The sequence below is a fragment of the Corythoichthys intestinalis genome, chromosome 18, assembly GCF_030265065.1.
Source record: "Corythoichthys intestinalis isolate RoL2023-P3 chromosome 18, ASM3026506v1, whole genome shotgun sequence".
Classification (NCBI taxonomy): domain Eukaryota; kingdom Metazoa; phylum Chordata; class Actinopteri; order Syngnathiformes; family Syngnathidae; genus Corythoichthys; species Corythoichthys intestinalis.
In genome coordinates this window covers 6,305,423-6,324,638 of record NC_080412.1, presented here as the reverse complement: position 1 = coordinate 6,324,638, position 19,216 = coordinate 6,305,423, and the positions used below count along the sequence as shown (strand labels likewise).

At 39.2% G+C, this 19,216-nt stretch overlaps 1 protein-coding gene across 1 annotated transcript in view; it reads left to right on the top strand.

Moving 5' to 3' along the window:
• LOC130906243 (uncharacterized) overlaps positions 1–19,216 on the top strand; it is a 203,486-nt gene that overhangs the window by 107,538 nt on the left and 76,732 nt on the right. The window contains exon 3 of the mRNA XM_057820348.1: positions 11,968–12,104. Coding sequence (XP_057676331.1) covers positions 11,968–12,104 — 137 coding nt within the window. The remainder of the gene's footprint in view (positions 1–11,967; positions 12,105–19,216) is intronic.

The window sequence follows — 19,216 nt, the reverse complement described above, 5'->3', positions numbered from 1 at the left end:
GTTCAGACCGCCAATCACGTTCTGAAAAAATGTGGCCCAGATCGGATTTGAACCACATACGAAAGTGACTCAGATCGGATTTGAAATGGTCCACTTCTATGCAACTTGTCCTTTTCAGACCATCAAGTTAATGCCTGACTCGAGTTGGAAAAACACGAAAAAAATCGGATTCGTGCATTAAGACCTGTAGTATGAACCTAGCCTTAAGAGTCTGTGACCTATATTAGCGTTACTTGCGACCTGTTGTTAACACAGGAACAAATATTATGTCTTCCAAATTCAACTGCATGTTCTTCCGTATTTTCAAGTCCATCCAATTTGAAACATGACAGCTTTATGTGGCCCTTAAGAAATATGTGAAGGCTCATGCGTAGCCTTTTTTGAAGTTTTATCAGAGAAAGAGCGAAAGTTCGACCACGTCAATGTCAAAATGGTAGGCACGTTGCCCCCACCACAGGGGTTCTCGTCATGGACAGGATGACCAATTGGGCCGAGTTGATTACCCTGTCCCTGCCTTTATTCTCTGAGATGGCCCACGGATTCATCAGCTGGTATTTGCTTGTTTTGTTACCCAGTCAGACATCGCTGACGGGGGCCAACCTGTCAGTTCAGTTCGATGGCTTTGTGTCCAAAATATGGTCAGCTGTCATTTCAAAGTCACTTGTAGCATTTCATAGCACCCTTAAGCTGTGACCATAAGATAATCTGCTCGGTGACAGACATAGCATGGTCTGCAGTATCAAAACTCCAGTAAAACCAAAATTCTGTGGTGAAATGTATCGAAGTAAAAGTGCTTTGTTAATATGCATTAGTATTTTTTTTTTAGTTTTCTATACTTTACTTGAGTACACATACGAAGTAGTACTTTTTACTTCACTACATTTTACAGCACGTATCTGTACTTTTTACTCCACTATTTTTAAATTGTTGCCTGCGTTACACGTTACTTTTGTTTGTTTGTTTTTTTCTCATTGGCCTCTTTCACACACGCCGAAACACCGCGAGAATCACGGGATTTAAACGGGCAGCCCTTGTATGTGAACACAATTTCCTGGGTCGGCTGACATGGAGATTATGCGAACATTTCACGGTTTCTTATAATTCCCGTGAAAATCCCGGGACGAGGTTTGTATGAAAGCAAGCAATACATTTTTGTGTCACAGCACGATGGCTGATGACGTAAATATCATGCCGGTCGACATTTCCGCTTTCTTCGCAGTAAGACAAAAAGCGGTATACAAACATCGCAATGATCAACATAGCGAGCTGGAAATAGCTAAATTAAACTGAAAACTAGGGCTGTCAAAGGATTAAAATTTTTAATTGAGTTAATCACAGCTTAAAAATTAATTAATTGTAATTAATCGCAATTCAAACCATCTCTAAAATATGCCATATTTTTCTGTAAGTTATTGTTGGAATGGAAAGATAAGATATACATTCAACATACTGTACATAAGTACTGTATTTGTTTATTATAACAATAAATCCACAAGATGGCATTACCATTATAAAGATTCTTTCTGTTAGTGATTGAAATACACCACAAAGTATTAATGGCGAGTTTTAAATTAACTTAGAAATCAAGCCAAATGCTGTGTTTTGTGCCTCGACTGATGCTGTAGTTCCCTGTTTACTGGTCCATGCATTGTACCTTACTGTAATTTGAGTGCTGCCTTCACAACGTACGAGACCTCTGATAGTTTGTATATTGTGACTAAATATTGCCATCCAGTGTATTTGTTGAACTACCCGAAATGTTTGAATAGAGTTTGACCAAAGTCTGGGTAAGTTTTATGTGTATTTGGCATAGCTATTTTGATTGGGAATGCCAGTTCTTTCTGCACTGTTGTTTAACTGTGTGAGAATGGGGCCTCATTAATACAGATTGAAGCGCTTTTCCTTTTGTGAACATTATTTTTTTGAGAGATATTGTTTTTGTTGTGCTTTCACTAAATGATATTCATGTTTGTTGTGAAGGAGTTGCTGAAGCTTATGCCAATAAACGGCGCGGTCCTATGAATGTCTGTGTCCACTCGCCTTTTGTAATATTCTGATATAGAATTATCCGAGGCACCCTGAAGTGCACGCGGCGCCAATGCTGTTTACTCACATGATGCAGGAGTGAGTTAGAGTAACGGCCTGCCGAGAGCCGTAAGCTGTGTTAATGTTGAAGCTGAATGTGCTAATAAAGAATCAACGTGCCAGCACGTCGCGTGTGGTATACTTTTGTTAAGAAAAAGCACAAAACAAGACACCTTTCTCCGCCTCTTAGCTCGCAAGTGCGTCCTTTTAATCTGTTTGAGGCAATGCATCAGCGGGTCATTCCCCGCATGCGTTAAATGTGTCAAATATTTAAACGTGATTCATTAAAAAAATTAATTAACGCCTGTTAATGGGATAAATTTGACAGCACTACTGAAAACATAACGTAAATTAAATTGCTACTGGATTGTAGATCCAGACGAGTCCATCACACGTATGGAAATTTGTGATTTATTTTGTTGCTGATCGCAATTGCGGAAACAAGGTTGTACCTCAAAGCAGAATACAACGGAGGGAAGCGTTCAAGCGTTATTCAATCCATACAAAAATACAGGCGATCGCGGAAAAGGGGGAGTCCGTGACAGTAAGTCGATGGGGATCAATTATACTAACCTAACCGACAGGCAGAGAGCCGATTAGACAAAAAAACAAATACACTCAAATACCAGCACACTGTAGGGAATTTCAAAACAAGGACGGCAGAGGTGTCGAATGGTGCCCAGCAAGTTAATATCCCGGCACCCTTCTCTTGGATCGCCTGGGCTTAAATACAGTCTTGATTAGCTTAATACAGTCTTGATTAGCTTCAATTGGCTGCACTTACGACATCAGGAACGCTCCCTCTGGAACAAAACATGATTTGACCAACAGTGTGACAGCTGATGCCGGCCAAAAATGACATAATGTATGGGTTATAAAATCACGCCAGCAGCCCTCCCCGCACAGAGAGCGCCAGTGGGCAATACGGGACAAGTATGTGAAAGTGTCCAAACCGCGTCATATTGCAATGACGCGAGTAAATCCCGTGTCACCTTACACGGGCATTTTCAGGGATATATTTGTGAAAAGGGCCATTGTGAATTGATAGTTTGGTTTTCATGCCTCTTGCACAATCGATAAGTCCCATGCAACTGTACTGCAATTGAGTACTAGAGGCATCAACACGAGTACAAGCAAAATTAGGGTGAACAAGATATTGACTGAAAAATTAAAAAAAACAACAATAGTGAGAGCAGCGCGCCTTCAGATGGGTGCTGCACACCCTTGTACAGTAGGAGGGGGTATGCACCTGATAGTTGTTTGCAATCCACCAATATCTAAATTTTGGAGGGTTTTTTTCAGCTTGTTAAGCTTCTGTATACAGTGCAGTCAATTTTATTGCTTGTTTTTCCATTCTGCACATTTTTAAAAAGTGATAAAGATAAGTCAGCTTTATCGTCATCTTCTTTATGTGCACAGGTCATACAAAGAAAACGAAATTGCGTTTCTCTCTTCATCCCTATTAAAGACACATAACAAACATAAGTGAGACATACATTACATTGGAACTTACACATGACAGGTAACAACAATAATAATAAAGTCATTCAGTGACAGGCAACAATTGAGACTCTCCATTGTTGTGTATTGCAAGGCCCAAGCAGTTGTTATGAGGTAGTAAATTGTTAAAGTGCTCTGTGAGTGTATGTGTGTATGTGTGTAAGTCAATAATGGGAGGCTATGGAGGGAGTTCAACATCCTGACAGCCTGGTGGATGAAGCTGTTTGAACAGAATGCTAATATTGTGAGTGCAAAAGTAGTGTATACACATTTTTTAAAAACTGACATTTATTTTTGCATCGGTAGAAAATACTTTTACTTTTCTCTTGTAAAGTTAAGTTTCAAGCAAGAACAATGATCCCTCATTTTTCGCGGTTAATTGGGACCAGAACCGGCTGCGATAAGTGAAAAACTGCAAAGTAGCCATAAATATATGTATATATACTGTATATATTTTAATAAATGGTTTTAAGCACTTCAAATGTAATAATTATGTTTTAAGTTTTAATACATGTTACTGTCCCACGGAATTATTTTTAAACAAGAATAAAGTAGAAGGAAAATGCTTGGCTTTATTAAATGCTTCATAGTGATCTACTCAAATCCCCCCAAGCTGCTCACTTGCACCCAATGAGTTGCCACAGCAACTGTTTAACAAGTTAAACGATGATTGATGCTTGCAGCGCTTTTAGGTCCTTGACTCTGGCGAGATAGAACTTCAACATAAGTGAACAACGTTAACTTTAATAGCAACTCCAGTGACATGCCTGACGAACAAATAGCAGGGAGAGGGAGGGGGAGAGCCAGAGTGAGACTATGCAATTGGCTCAGGACAGCTCATCAGTATATATATATATATATATATATATTTTTTTTTTTTTTTTTTTTTAAATTGGAAAAAAAAAATCCACGATGGACTGAGGGCGCGAAGTTTGAAGTGCGAAGTGGTGAGGGAGCACTGTAGTTTGTACTTATAATTGAAAAAAAAAAAAAAAATCCACGATGGACTGAGGGCGCGAAGTTTGAAGCGCGAAGTGGCGAGGGACCACTGTAGTTTGTACTTTTACTTGAGTAATTATTTCCTAGATATTTGTACTTCTACATAAATGTTGCCCCTGTATCTGTGCTTCTACTTAAAAAAAAAAAAAAAAAAGTGAGTACTTCATTCACCACTGCCAAAACCACTGAACACCTTTTGTCCAGAGCTGCAAGGATATCATTGTAGACTCTTAATAATGCAGATTTAGTACTGTGTCTTCACCTAAAACCTGACTGAAATTTGTCAACAATTGCATGAAAGTGGAGATGTGAAAAACAAGCCTTTTGAAGTTTTGGACAAAAACGACGTGTGAGATAAAGTGTAAGACAGAAGTTGGACAAGATGGAAGTGTCGTGGTTTGTTCTTTTCAGCAATGGTCTGACAATGGCATGCTTGAGAGCAGCAGGAAAAGTGCCCAGAGTAAGACAACTGTTTATAAAGGAAACGAGGCAAGGGTCCAAGGTACCTCATAAGTCAGACTAAATCTTTCAAGACAGTTGAAGAGTTTCTTTATTTGTCGGGGATGATTATCCATTTCAGGATGAGAAGAACTATTGGCTGGCAACCAGTTCAGGGTGTCCCTTGCCTACTGCCCGTAGTTGACTGGGATAGGCTCCAGCACCTCCGCGACCCTCGTGAGGAAAAGCGGCATGGAAAATGAATGAATGAAAGAACTTTTTGCATTTTGCACTTTGACACTTTCCAGTCAGAAGTCTCTTCTTCCAGCTCACCCTATCATATTATTAAGGCCTAACACATACACACAACCATGCACAGTGAGCACCAATATTGTCAGATTGGGCAGGTTCTTGTACAGTTGGGATATTTTCAAAGACTAGAAGCAAGGGGAAAATGCAATGGGCAGGTTGATAAAGTGGGTCTACTTTTGATCAAATTCAGTGGTTTCCCTGAGAAAATATCTAGTAACAGAAATTGCATTTATCTATAAACACACACCTCTCTTGCAAATTCCCCTCTATTATTTTGAAAGAAGGGTGAATATTTGGTATGGTCATTAGCAATAACATGTATATGTATGTTGTATGTATGTATATATATGTATAGTATGTCCGAGGGATTGGTTTTGGTTAAGGACAGAAAGGAAGAAATACGGTATTAACTTAGTTAAACTTGTATGTCTACACCTTAAAGAGCATATGACACCAGAAAAAAAGTCCTAAATGGCATTATTACGTGAATTAGAAACATTTTTTGAGACAATTTGACTATATACAACAATTTAGCAAAGCGCAGATGACGAGAAATTAGTCTTTTAATCTGCCGGTTAGCCACGCCTACCATTATAGGGCTTTAGCGTCCCCAACAGGTGGATGACGTCAGCGGTAGACCGGGCTCATCGGTTTTACTATTCAGCCCATTGAGGGGGAATTGTTCTGAACGAGGAAAACGCGACGAAGAGAGCCGCAAAATGTCATTGTTTCAGTCTCTCTACTCCCAATATTTTTATAGGATATTCTTTTTATCCAAGTATTTTTCCCCAATAGCTATATAAATGGCTTGAGAAGGACCAGTCAGCCCGTCGAGGGGGAACTATTCACAATGAGGAAAACGCGACGAAGAGAGCGGCAAAATGTCATTGTTTCTGTCTCTTTACTTCAATATATTTACAGGATATTCTTTTTACCCAAGTATTTTCTCCAATTGCTAAATAAATGGCATGGTCATGACAAATAACAATCTTGTGCTAAATGGAATATAAAATAATAAAAATCCATTTATTCAAGACGACATGGCAAAATTACTCCATAATGGTCAAAACAGTCGACTTCACCTTTACTGTCACACCTCCCGAACGATATTTTATGACACCTAAATCGGACATATGTCATTTCCCTTCCCTGGCTTCGGAGAATGTAAACAGACCAGAAGGAGTGACAGCTAGCCGACATGCTAACCCGAACCGAGGGACGTTTCAAAGTCTTCGAAGTGGAAAATCACACATAACTAGCCTGGATTATTTGACATGACGACCCGGTTGTCGAGTTTCTTTGCGGATCGGCAAACCGCCCGGCGGAGAGCAATTTACAGTTCGTTCCCTGGAGGAGGGTGGCTGGAGTTGTTGTGGAGCTAACGTGCTAACAGCTAACTGCTTGAGCATGAGGATAGCTTTTCACATGCCTATCAATGATCAAACGTAAGTAGTCCTTTATTTAAAGGAATTTTATAGTGTTTACTTTGTAATCACTGTATTCGTATTTGACATAATACAAAACAAGATGTTTACTCACTTCCTTGTAAGTCCAATGGTCCCACAGTAAATATCCACGGTGAATGGGAACCTTTTGAAACTCCAAAAAGGCGCATACGCCTCTCCCGCATACAGAATGATTTTTCTGCAGCCGTTTGGCTGGCGTGATGCAAAAAATAAAAGTATTAATCCGCAAAATCAGCTGAATCCTTCGTCCTCATAAACAACAGTACACTGTATAGTGAAGAGAACGTCTTCTACCGCACACGTCACAGCGCCCTCCTCCTCAATGAGAGACCGAAGCCGGAAGTCACTCATTTTCATGGCGCGGGATTCAAAAAACTAAATAAATATAGCGATCGCTTCCACACACATCCAAGCGGTCCATATCATTCAGGGGCATAAAATACTGCGTGTATTATGAAATAAACATGCTTTTTCGTGTCACAGGCACTTTAAAGTTCGACAGCATGGCTTACTTAAAGAAGTTCTGTTTTTTTTGCTCTAATTCGATTTACATATATATATATACACACACTGTATTTTTCGGACTATAGGGGCCGTTTACATGGCGACTCTGCGACACAAAGGCTGAGTTGCGGACTCGCCTCGCGTGCATATGGTGCCGGCGAAGACGGAAGGCGAAAACAATAAATTCTGAATCCTGCCTCCAAAGTGAAAGAATCCGATTGCGGGGGGTTGAGGGGGGCTTCCTCGAGACCGCGCTGTTAACGTCAGCACTCGTACACGTCACATTGGGCGTGCGCAGCGCTGCTACTAAACATTAAAAACAGCAAATATGGCGGAATGTCAGCTTTAATTTACTGATTTAATAATATTTTTAAATTAAATATGTTGAACGTTTCAATTTTTGTGCCTTTTTGAACAAAAGAAAAATGACATCGCTTCGAAAGGGCGGGCATATTTTTTTCCGGGCTGAGGGAGCTTGGTGGGGTCAAAGTGCATCATTCTTTGTCGCCCGGTAAATCTGCACTGCCTCCTAGGGCTTGGCATGAATACTACATCGTTTTCATGCTGAATTTCGACATTGTTCAAATGGAGACGCAAATACAAATGCAAATTTGAATGTGTGCGTATTCTCAGAGAGTCACCATGTAAACTGCCCCTAAGTTGCACCTGAGTATAAGTCACACCAGCCATAAAATGCCAGACGAAGAGCAAAAAAAACATATAAGTCGCACCGGAGTCTCATTATGGGGTGAAATTTACTTGATAAAATCCAACACATAGAACAGATATGTCATCTTGAAAGGCAACTTAAGATAAAAATAAAAAAGAGAACAACATGCTGAATAAGTGTACAGTAAGATAATTTTACATCATGCATGAACAACGAAATGCGAACGTGGCCGGTATGTTAACGTAACATAGCTATTAAGAGTTATTCAGATACCATAATTTTCGCACTATAAGGCACACCTGACTAGAAGCTGCCACCCACCAAATATGACACAAAAACAGCATTTTTTCATAGATAAGCCGCACTGGACTATAAGCCGCAGCTGTCCTCAGTGTATTATGGGATATTTACACCAAAAGATATTAAGCGGTAACACTATTTGACAGCGGCATCATATGACTGTCGTAAGACCAAATGAACCACCACGAAGCTTTGAACCAATTGGCTGCAATGCTTTATTGCTTCAAGACGCTTCATATGGCCATCACTGCTCCCTTGGGGTAGACAGTCAACCTCTGCTGTCATCTGCTGTCAACACTGTTGTTGTCCAACATGCCTCCTAGCATGCATTGCAGCACTATAGATGTAAATAACAATAAAAATTCATGTTCTGTGGTAATTATTTTTTCAGTTACTGTTCCGCTTGTTTCATTAACTGCTAGTTATAGTATTTGGTAACACTTTATCTGACAGTGGTGCCATAAGACTGTCATTAGACAATCATAATTATGACATGAAACCGTCATGAGCATTAATAAATGCTTATAACAGACATCATTTAGTGTTATCCGGCAAATTATTTCACTTTTGAATGGATGTAAAAGATCCAAGATGGACATAAATGGGGTTAGTGACATAATTTGCTGGATGACACTTAATGACACAAGCATTCAGTAATGCCCATGATAGTGTGATGTCATAATTATGACAGTCTTATGACGCCGCTGTGAAATGAAGTGTTACCTATTAACCCAAATAAATCAACAAATAAGCCGCACTGGACTATAAGCTGCATGATTTAAAATGAAGGAAAAAAGTAGCGGCTTATAGTCCGAAAATTACGGTAATTATAGCATAAAGAATATGCTAACAAGTTTACCAAACCATCAGTGTCACTCCAAAACAACATGTGAAAAAATATAATAATGCGTTAATAATTTCACACAGAAGTTGTTCCTGAATATAAGTCGCACCCCCAGCCAAACTATGAAAAACTGTGACTTATAGTCCGAAAAATACAGTACTTCATCTGTGTTTTCAATTGAAAAACATGTGTTTTTGACATTTAATAATGAATACATATATGGTTAAATTATTAATTGTGTTAATTGTAATATACATAAAAAAGTTTTTATTCTTTTAATAATGATAATAATAAAATTTTATTTCAAAGTGGCTTTCACGACACTCAAGGGCCTTTACAACTGGATATACACGAGAGAAAAATAAACAAAAACACAGATTTAAAGCAAAGTCAGAGTAGATCCAAATAGCAAGATAGAATTCCTAACACAAAACAGCAGAGGCTCAAGATGGATGTAATAATTTCAACAGATATGTTTTGAGTCTGGCTTTGAAAAGGGAGAAAGAGGTTATATTACTGAGATCAGAGGGTAGAGAGTTACAGAGTCGAAAGGCAGAATCACTAAACGCCCTGGAACTGAAAGTAGAAAGATGGATACGGGGGACAAGGGGGTGAAGAGTAGTAGAGGAGTGAAGAGGTCAGGCAGAGTGTTAGCGTGCCTCTGACAGCATAAAAAAAAATCTTAAATAGCATTATTATGTGAATTAAAATCATATTTTGAGACGATTCGACTATATACAACAATTTGGCAAAGTGCAGATGATGACAAATGAGTCTTTTAATCTGCCGTTTAGCCCCGCCTGTCATTTTAGCGCTCTATTGTTCCCAGCTGACAGATGACGTTGGCAGGGTAACGATTTAGAATTCAGCCTATTGAGGGGAAAGATTCAGAATGAGGAAAATAAGACAGAAGGCAGCAAAATGTCATCAATTTTTCAATCTCTGTACTCCAACATTTTTACAGGATATTCTTTTTTATCTTAGTGTTTTTCCCCAATTGCTAAATAAATGGTATGGTCATGACACTAACAGTTTTGTGTTGATTGGAATATGAAATACCGTATTGGCCCGAATATTAGACTGCCCTGATTAGATGACCCCCTCTTTTTTAAGACTCCAGTTTGAAAAAAGACTTTTTTGAACACCAAATTAATTTTTATACAGAAAATAATTACAGTACATCTTAAACAAATGATGATAAGCATGTTATTTTGCCTCATTCAAATCTTAATATCTGAACATTTAAATATGTAAACTAAAGTGCAATCACATTCGTAAATGAATGGCTTCTGGTTTTTGAAATGTAAATAAACCAATCTATTGTGATAAAACAACAAAATTGCAATAACTGCATTAACCATCAAAGTGAAGTCTAACTGTAACTGTAGTCTTGAAACAAATCTGAATAAGTAAAAACACTGCAATAAAATAATGCAAACTGGTTAAACTTAATAACAGTGCTGAGATCTGTCATGACGTGAACTCCTAAAATTCGTCTTTCGCTTCAATGATATCTTGCGCCATCTAGCGTCGTGAATGGGTATAATGTCTAGACGCTGAATATAAGACGACTCCCACGTTTTCAGTCTTATTTCAATGCAAAAAATACCGTATTATATTCAGGCCAATACGGTATTTTTGCCATCTCAAAATGTGTTTGTTTTTCGTCTAGTTTTTGTTGACGAAAACTCAGACTTATTTTGTCTAGTTTTAGGGGCCGTTTACATGGTGAGAAAAAGAGGGGGTCGTCTTATAATCAGGGCCGTCTTATATTTGGGCCAATAGGGTATGACTAAGACTAATAAGTATTATCGTCCAAAAGACTAAGATGAAAATTAAAAGGGCTGCAAAAACAACACTGATTTAAAAAAAATGATGTAAGGAAATTTTTTTATCTGTGAATTAGGACTTTCAGTATTTTAAAATAGTCTGTAATGGAATCGTATGGACCTACTTTATACAGTATGTATAGAGGACTGTATGTACGACATGATATTGACTAATCAGTTCAAATTATCCATAATCAAGCATTCTTTCCATCCGCGTAATGTTTTATTCGACCAACAGGTCAGTGTTAATTGTCTTTCTGTATTAGGGTCCAGCCATCGTCCCACATTGCAGACAGTCCCACAAAGAGGAAGTAGAGAAGGTTGATTCACCCCCACCTCCCATCATGCACCACCTCTGTCTGCTTTCACCCAGGATTAAATGCAAGAAGAGAGAGGGAAAATGCAAATGAGAGCTAGTTAAGTGTGAAGAAGCTAATTTATTTCCCATTTGGCACTGGGATTAAGACTTGAAGCGTTCACCCACCCGAACCTGTCATAAGAATGGAGATGGGGGTGGGGTGCTAGATGGTGGAATGCAGACTAAAGGGAGAATGAATCATATAGAGCGGGAAGACTGTTTTTTTTCTGATCTCAATGCAAATATGCTCCTAAGAATTCCTATTAAATGACCAGAGAAGTAGTTTAGGAATGAAACAGCAATTGACAAACGTTTAAGGGGAATCTTTAAATAATGTATGATGTGGAATTGTGTATTGTTTGATTAATTTGGTCTCTTTTTTTTTTATTTTACTTGAAAGCTTGACAACAAAGGGGTTGCTGTCAAGCAAAATAATTCCCCTGCCAATTCTTATTTGTAGTATTCCAGTATGAAATACATGTTGCACCTGATAGCATTTGGAAGTTATTTGGAGTTTTTCAATTCCAGCAATTACAGCAGTTGACATAGTTTTATTAACATATTCGAACTCTGCTTTTTCTCATTATCACAGTTTTTAAAACATTTTTTTTTAGAACTAATAGTTTTTCATCCTGAATTTGTCCTCACATTTTGCTTCACAGATGACCGGCACAACCCAGCAGAACAACAAGACCACACAGGTCCATATCCCAGCAGCATCTGCAGGAGGGAATAACTCTGTCAGCGTGACCCTTGACCCACAAACCCAGCTCGAGTCTGACAAGAGGGCTGTTTACAGGTTGGTACTTAGTTTATAGTTTGCCATATGTCCAAACCACTCCCACACTGCAAAAACACACTGCCTTAAAACTAGTTAAATCCCCTTGTTTTCAGTGTAAATCGACTAGGAGTAAGTAGAATTATCTGATAGTGCTTCAAGTAAAGGAGGGTGGAAATCTCGACACAATCCAGAACCGGAGACGAGGGCGGGGGGGCTCCCCGAGCCCAAGCCGAGTATAGCACTCTCTAGGCAGGCACGCGAAGAGGGCCGAGACGGATGGAAGTCTCGACACAATCAAGAACATGAGACGGGCGCTCCCTCTTTCATCGGCCAGTCGTCGGCCGAGGGAGGCGGTCACTCCCGCCTTCTCGGTGGACAAACCAGCTGCTTGTCATGCGCCGTGGTCGCCGGCCGATGAGCTCCCGCGTTCACCGGTCGACAGGGAGCATTGTTACCCACAAAATGTCAAATTGTCCCCCAACTACTTATTAAAATATGTGTCATGATCCCAGTATTTGACATAATATAAAACACGCAGCTTACTCACTTCCTCGTCCGTCCAATGATCCCCTAAATGTAGGACTTGTTTTGCCCATTCATCATGGTGAACAGGATCTTTTGGAAACCCAAAAAAGCTCAATCCACTCTCCCTGCTGTTGCAACAAAAGCCTGCAGCATATTGGGCTGGCGTGAAGCAAAAGATAAACAAATTAATCCACAAATCACCTGAATCCGCAGTCCTTCCGCATTCTGTATTATTGACTGTATACTGAAGATGATTAGTCCGCTGACGTCAAATTCGCGTTCTTCCTCAACCCAGCAAGTCACTCATTTTCATGGCGCAGGATTCAAAACGTTAAATAACTATATTGATCACTTCCACACACATCCAAGTGGTCCATTTCATTCACTCTTTCTGGTGTCATATACACTTTAATGTCTTTATTTCGACAATTTTGAGTGGTCTTAAGACAAATGTTTATTTTTTGCATTCTAGATACTTTTGAGATTATTAAGAAAGTTTGTATTTATTGTGTATGTTAATATCATTTGAGAAATGTTCAAGTACTGCAATTTAAATTTGACAATAAGATCCAGACATTTATTCTGGAAGTTTTCAGAATGTTTCTTGAGTAGTTTTTGAAAACAAAGGTTTGAATTAGTGACGGGAATTCCGGCTCTGTTTAGAGAACCTGTTCTTTTGGCTCGGCTCACTAAAAAGTTCTGTCACTCTTTCTGCTCCCAAATGGTTCCTTAGTTTTTTTGTTGCTTAAATTAATTTACTATAAAAAATAATGTAAACTTATGTGTAAAACGAATTACTAATGTAAAAAATATACAGTATATCAAATATTTATTATTTATATGGCTTTATTTATATTCTTCTGAACATACTCAACATGGAGTACAACATGGAGTGCGATGAAAAATAAATCATAAAGTGAAAAAACAAAGACCAATCTCAAAACAAGGACAACAAAATGTTCCAATCTCTGTTTGTGTATATTTATAAGCTTTTAACTATTTACAGTAAAACAACATAAGTAAGCTTTGATTACCACACAACAAATTATAAATTAAAATTTGTAAAACAAAAAGAAAAAAGCAGCATCCAAGTAAATGGATGGATGGATAGTCTTTAGTGAAGATTGACATTAAGAAAAACCATGTCATAACCATATATAATCTAAGTATATGTGTATATATATATATATATATACAGGGGTGCACATAATTTTTTCGCCCAGCTTCTCAGAGGGGGACCTGGAGATGTGACTTGGTCCTCATTGAGCTTGAGAGCCGACCCGCCTGATGCGATAAATTTATGACAAGCTTTACTTAGAGCCAATTAACTTTAATTAATTATATTAACAATTAATGATTAACATCAACTGGCACAACAAAATTGGCATTATTTTGAAGTGAAATGTAAAGAAATAAACATAAAAGCACCAATTCAAAATAAAGGGCGTTATGCGGCTCCCACATTAACTCCAAGCCTTTTTAAAAGTGGGATGTCCTCCTCATAAGACCTCATTGAACGTGCATGTTTAGCTTTGTAAAATGCGAACAAAAACACGTTTGTCAGTGCATGTCGCTGTTCATTACCTTTATTCCGTGACTTGTGTTCCCCCACCCCCGTCAAAAGACAGACAGACGACAGAGACGTCACCAGAGCTACCGAAAAAAAGGACTTTTGCTGAAAAGTGGCTGCAGGAGGTACCGTGGCTAGAAGCAAATGATGCTCGCACGGAAATGTGGTACAAAATTTTCCGTGAGAATTCCAATGTCGCTAATAAGAGCAGCGCATTTTATGTAGTAGGGTCAAAGAATTTCAGCCATCCAAACTTTGAAAAGCACGTAAAAACAGAGCATGTGGCACTTAAGCAAACTATCGATGTCAGACAGCACCCCACTCGCCCTGCACAGCGCCATGCACTGACAAACGTGTTTTTGCTCGCATTTCACAAAGCTAAACATGCACGTTCAATGAGCTCTTATGAGGAGGAGGGCATCCCACTTTTACAAAGGCTTGGAGTTAATGTGGGAGCCGCATAATGCCCTTTATTTTGAATGAGTGCTTTTATGTTTATTTCTTTACATTTCACTTCGAAGTAATGGCAGTTTTGTTGTGCCAGTTGATGTTAATCGAGCATTAATTGTTAATATAATTAATTAAAGGTAATTGGCTCTAAGTAAAGCTTGTCATAATTTTATCGTATCAGGCGGGTCGGCTCTCAAGCTCAATGAGGACCAAGTCACATTTCCAGGTCCTCCTCTGAGAACCTGGGCAAAAAAAACATGTGCACCCCTGTATATATGTATGTATACAGTATATATATATATATGTATAAAAGTATATATCTAATCTCATCGCACCGTGTGTATGTAACCCTCCCCTTCGTCTTCTACCACGGATCTTGACCAATAAAGTGCGGCTTTAACCGAAGGGGGGGGGGGGGACTGGAGAGAAAAAAATTCGGCTCCTATTAGGAGCGGCTCCCCATCAGGAGCCGGCCCCCGTCGTTCACTTCAAAGAGCCGCCTCTAAGAGCTGGTTCGTTCGCGAACGACAAATCACTAGTTCGAATCAAACGGTGTATCACCTGAACGAATACATATGAAAGTTAGTATAAGTCAAAATAGATTTATTTTGCATTGATCATCTAGGCTATCAATTAATTAGGTTCATATTCGTAGAAATGTACGTTACCTTCATTACTGTACTGCAAAGCTTTCACGACATTCAGCCATTTGTGCTTGGGACAATAGCAAATTGGCTGGCCGGAGTGCCCGCTCTTCACTTCCTGGCGGCACCTACATCTGCCCTACAGTGCCTTGCAAAAGTATTCGGCCCCCTTGAACCTTGCAACCTTTCGCCACATTTCAGGCTTCAAACATAACGATATAAAATTTTAATTTTTTTGTCAAGAATCAACAACAAGTGGGACACAATCGTGAAGTGGAACAAAATTTATTGGATAATTTAAACTTTTTTAACAAATAAAAAACTGAGTGTGGGGCGTGCAATATTATTCGGCCCCCTTGCGTTAATACTTTGTAGCGCCACCTTTTGCTCCAATTACAGCTGCAAGTCGCTTGGGGTATGTTTCTATCAGTTTTGCACATCGAGAGACTGACATTCTTGCCCATTCTTCCTTGCAAAACGGCTCGAGCTCAGTGAGGTTGGATGGAGAGTGTTTGTGAACAGCAGTCTTCAGCTCTTTCCACATATTCTCGATTGGATTCAGGTCTGGACTTTGACTTGGCCATTCTAACACCTGGATAAGTTTATTTTTGAACCATTCCATTGTAGATTTGGCTTTATGTTTTGGATCATTGTCCTGTTGGAAGATAAATCTCCGTCCCAGTCTCAGGTCTTGTGCAGATACCAACAGGTTTTCTTCCAGAATGTTCCTGTATTTGGCTGCATCCATCTTCCCGTCAATTTTAACCATCTTCCCTGTCCCTGCTGAAGAAAAGCAGGCCCAAACCATGATGCTGCCACCACCATGTTTGACAGTGGGGATGGTGTGTTCAGGGTGATGAGCTGTGTTGCTTTTACGCCAAACATATCGTTTTGCATTGTGGCCAAAAAGTTCAATTTTGGTTTCATCTGACCAGAGCACCTTCTTCCACATGTTTGGTGTGTCTCCCAGGTGGCTTGTGGCAAAGTTTAAACGAGACTTTTTATGGATATCTTTGAGGAATGGCTTTCTTCTTGCCACTCTTCCGTAAAGGCCAGATTTGTGCAGTGTACGACTGATTGTTGTCCTATGGACAGACTCTCCCACCTCAGCTGTAGATCTCTGCAGTTCATCCAGAGTGATCATGGGCCTCTTGGCTGCATCTCTGATCAGTTTTCTCCTTGTTTGAGAAGAAAGTTTGGAAGGACGGCCGGGTCTTGGTAGATTTGCAGTGGTCTGATGCTCCTTCCATTTCAATATGTTGGCTTGCACAGTGCTCCTTGAGATGTTTAAAGCTTGGGAAATCTTTTTGTCTCCAAATCCGGCTTTAAACTTCTCCACAACAGTATCTCGGACCTGCCTGGTGTGTTCCTTGGTTTTCATAATGCTCTCTGCACTTTAAACAGAGCCCTGAGACTATCACAGAGCAGGTGCATTTATACGGAGACTTGATTACACACAGGTGGATTCTATTAATCATCATCGGTCATTTAGGACAACATTGGATCATTCAGAGATCCTCACAGAACTTCTGGAGTGAGTTTGCTGCACTGAAAGTAAAGGGGCCGAATAATATTGCACGCCCCACTTTTCAGTTTTTTATTTGTTAAAAAAGTTTAAATTATCCAATCAATGTTGTTCCACTTCACGATTGTGTCCCACTTGTTGTTGATTCTTGACAAAAAAATTAAATTTCATATCTTTATGTTTGAAGCCTGAAATGTGGCGAAAGGTTGCAAGATTCAAGGGGGCCGAATACTTTTGCAAGGCGCTATATGTGGGTTCCTTCCTTTTGTGCTTTGTCGCGGTACCCTTTCACTCTGGGCTGCCGCTACTGTGAAACACCTTCGGGCGCATCACCAATGAACGAGTTTATTTTCATATACAGTGGTATCTATACATATAAAGTTAATTCGTTCCAGGACCTTGTTTGTAAGTAGAAATGGTCGTATGTGGAGTAGGATTTCCCCGTAAGAGTACATTATATTTCCATTAATTCGTTCCATAGCCTGACAATCTACATTAAATCCCTAATACATGTTGCTTGGACTATTGCAAATAGCACTGACACAGAGCAAAACAAATAAATTATGAATAAATATCATAATAATAATATACAAATAGTAATAATAATAATAATACGTGGGTTCTGATGTGGCTCATGTGTTTTGGGTGGTGTACCTGAAAGCACCGCGTGGCTGACTTGACAGAGTGAGAGAGGCACTTTTTACTTTCATTTTGTTCAGCAGCGGCGGACAGTAGGCATTTTGTGTTGCACAAGTTCTCAAATAAATGATTAAAAACCTGACGAAGCTGGCGATTTTTTGGCGAGGTGACCATAATAATAATTGTCACCTTAACTTAATGACTGGTGAATGGAGGTCGGAGGAGGCCGTCGAGATCTGAGACATTCTACGCTCATATTTTTCTATCATTTCCGTCTTCATTTCAATAGTAAGCCTCACCCTTTTTCCTTTTTTACCACCTGCACTCACATTCTTGGAACCCATGTTGATTTCTCTCACGAGGAAATTCGCCGTGCGTCCGTCTTGCGGGAAAACAGAAACTGCAGCGCTGTCATAAATTGTTGTATGTCGAGCATGTCGTCGGATGTAGAGACAAATGGCGAGTCAAATTAACATCAGATGTCGAAAAGATCGTGTGTTGAAGCGATCCTATGTCGAGGTACTACTGTATAAGGCACGCCTGATTATCAGGCACATTTGTGCATCAGTGTACTGCATTTGTCATTCATTTTTATCAGTTTTATTCATGTGTTTGACGAATGATGTATGTATGTCTTGAGTACTTTTAGAGAGCAGGTAGTCCCCGAGTTGCGACGTACTCAACTCACACGATTTCGATTTTACGACGTCGGGTTCCCATCCTCTATTTTGTTTCCAGTTGGGTTGTTTTTTTTTAGTCGCATAAACCGTACCTTATTGTAATTCACAGTATCTTACTTTTTTACTTAATTAATATGAAGTATTCTGTCCTCACTAAACGTGAAGTTGTTCAGCTTTACAGACAGCAAACAAGGCAATTGTGTTTTTTGAAACTTTTTACTTCCTTCACTTTTGACAATTTGCAATGCTCAGTATGTAAATTTAGTTAGCCTAATTTGCGTAACAGACGTCCGCTAGCTTAAATGCTACGAATGCTAACGTATTTACAATTCTCATAGCAAATCGCTCACACATAACTCCACAAACTGTAGCTTTAAACTTAATTACAAATGCATACACAAACATATATTAGCGGAAACAACTTACAGCCTTATGTGGGCCAAACCAGACCACAGCTATCCATTATCCAAGTCAGATGTCTGAGTCTGTTCCTCAGTCATTCAAGGCGACAGTCCAGCCAGATCCAATGCTGCCACCAGAAGGTAGTGTATCCTCCACCATTAAACAAAATACAAAACTTTTGGACTTTTTGGATGGTTATTTTGAGATTTAGGGGTACTTAAAGGGTTGATTCTGACTCACACGGAAATTCGGGTTACGTCCTCAGCGTAGGAACGGAACACGTTCGTAACCCGGGACTACCTGTAGTAAAATACAATTATGCTCCAACTTGAGGTTCAACGTTTAATCGACAACTATTCGATTAGCAAATTTATCGACAACTATTTTGATAACCAATTCATCTTTCAGGACCTTCTTCACATTGAACTTGTCTAAATTCTTGAAATTATGACATATATATATATATATATATATATATATATATATATATATATAATAAATATATATACGTGTATATATTAGGGCTGTCAAAATTATCGCGGTAACGGGCGTTAATTAATTTTTTTAATTAATCCCGTTAAAATATTTGACGCAATTAACGCACTATGCCCGCTCAGACAGATTTAAATGTCAGTACAGTGAAAGGCCAACTTGTTAATTGTGTTTTATGGAGTTTTTCCGCCCTCTGCTGGCGC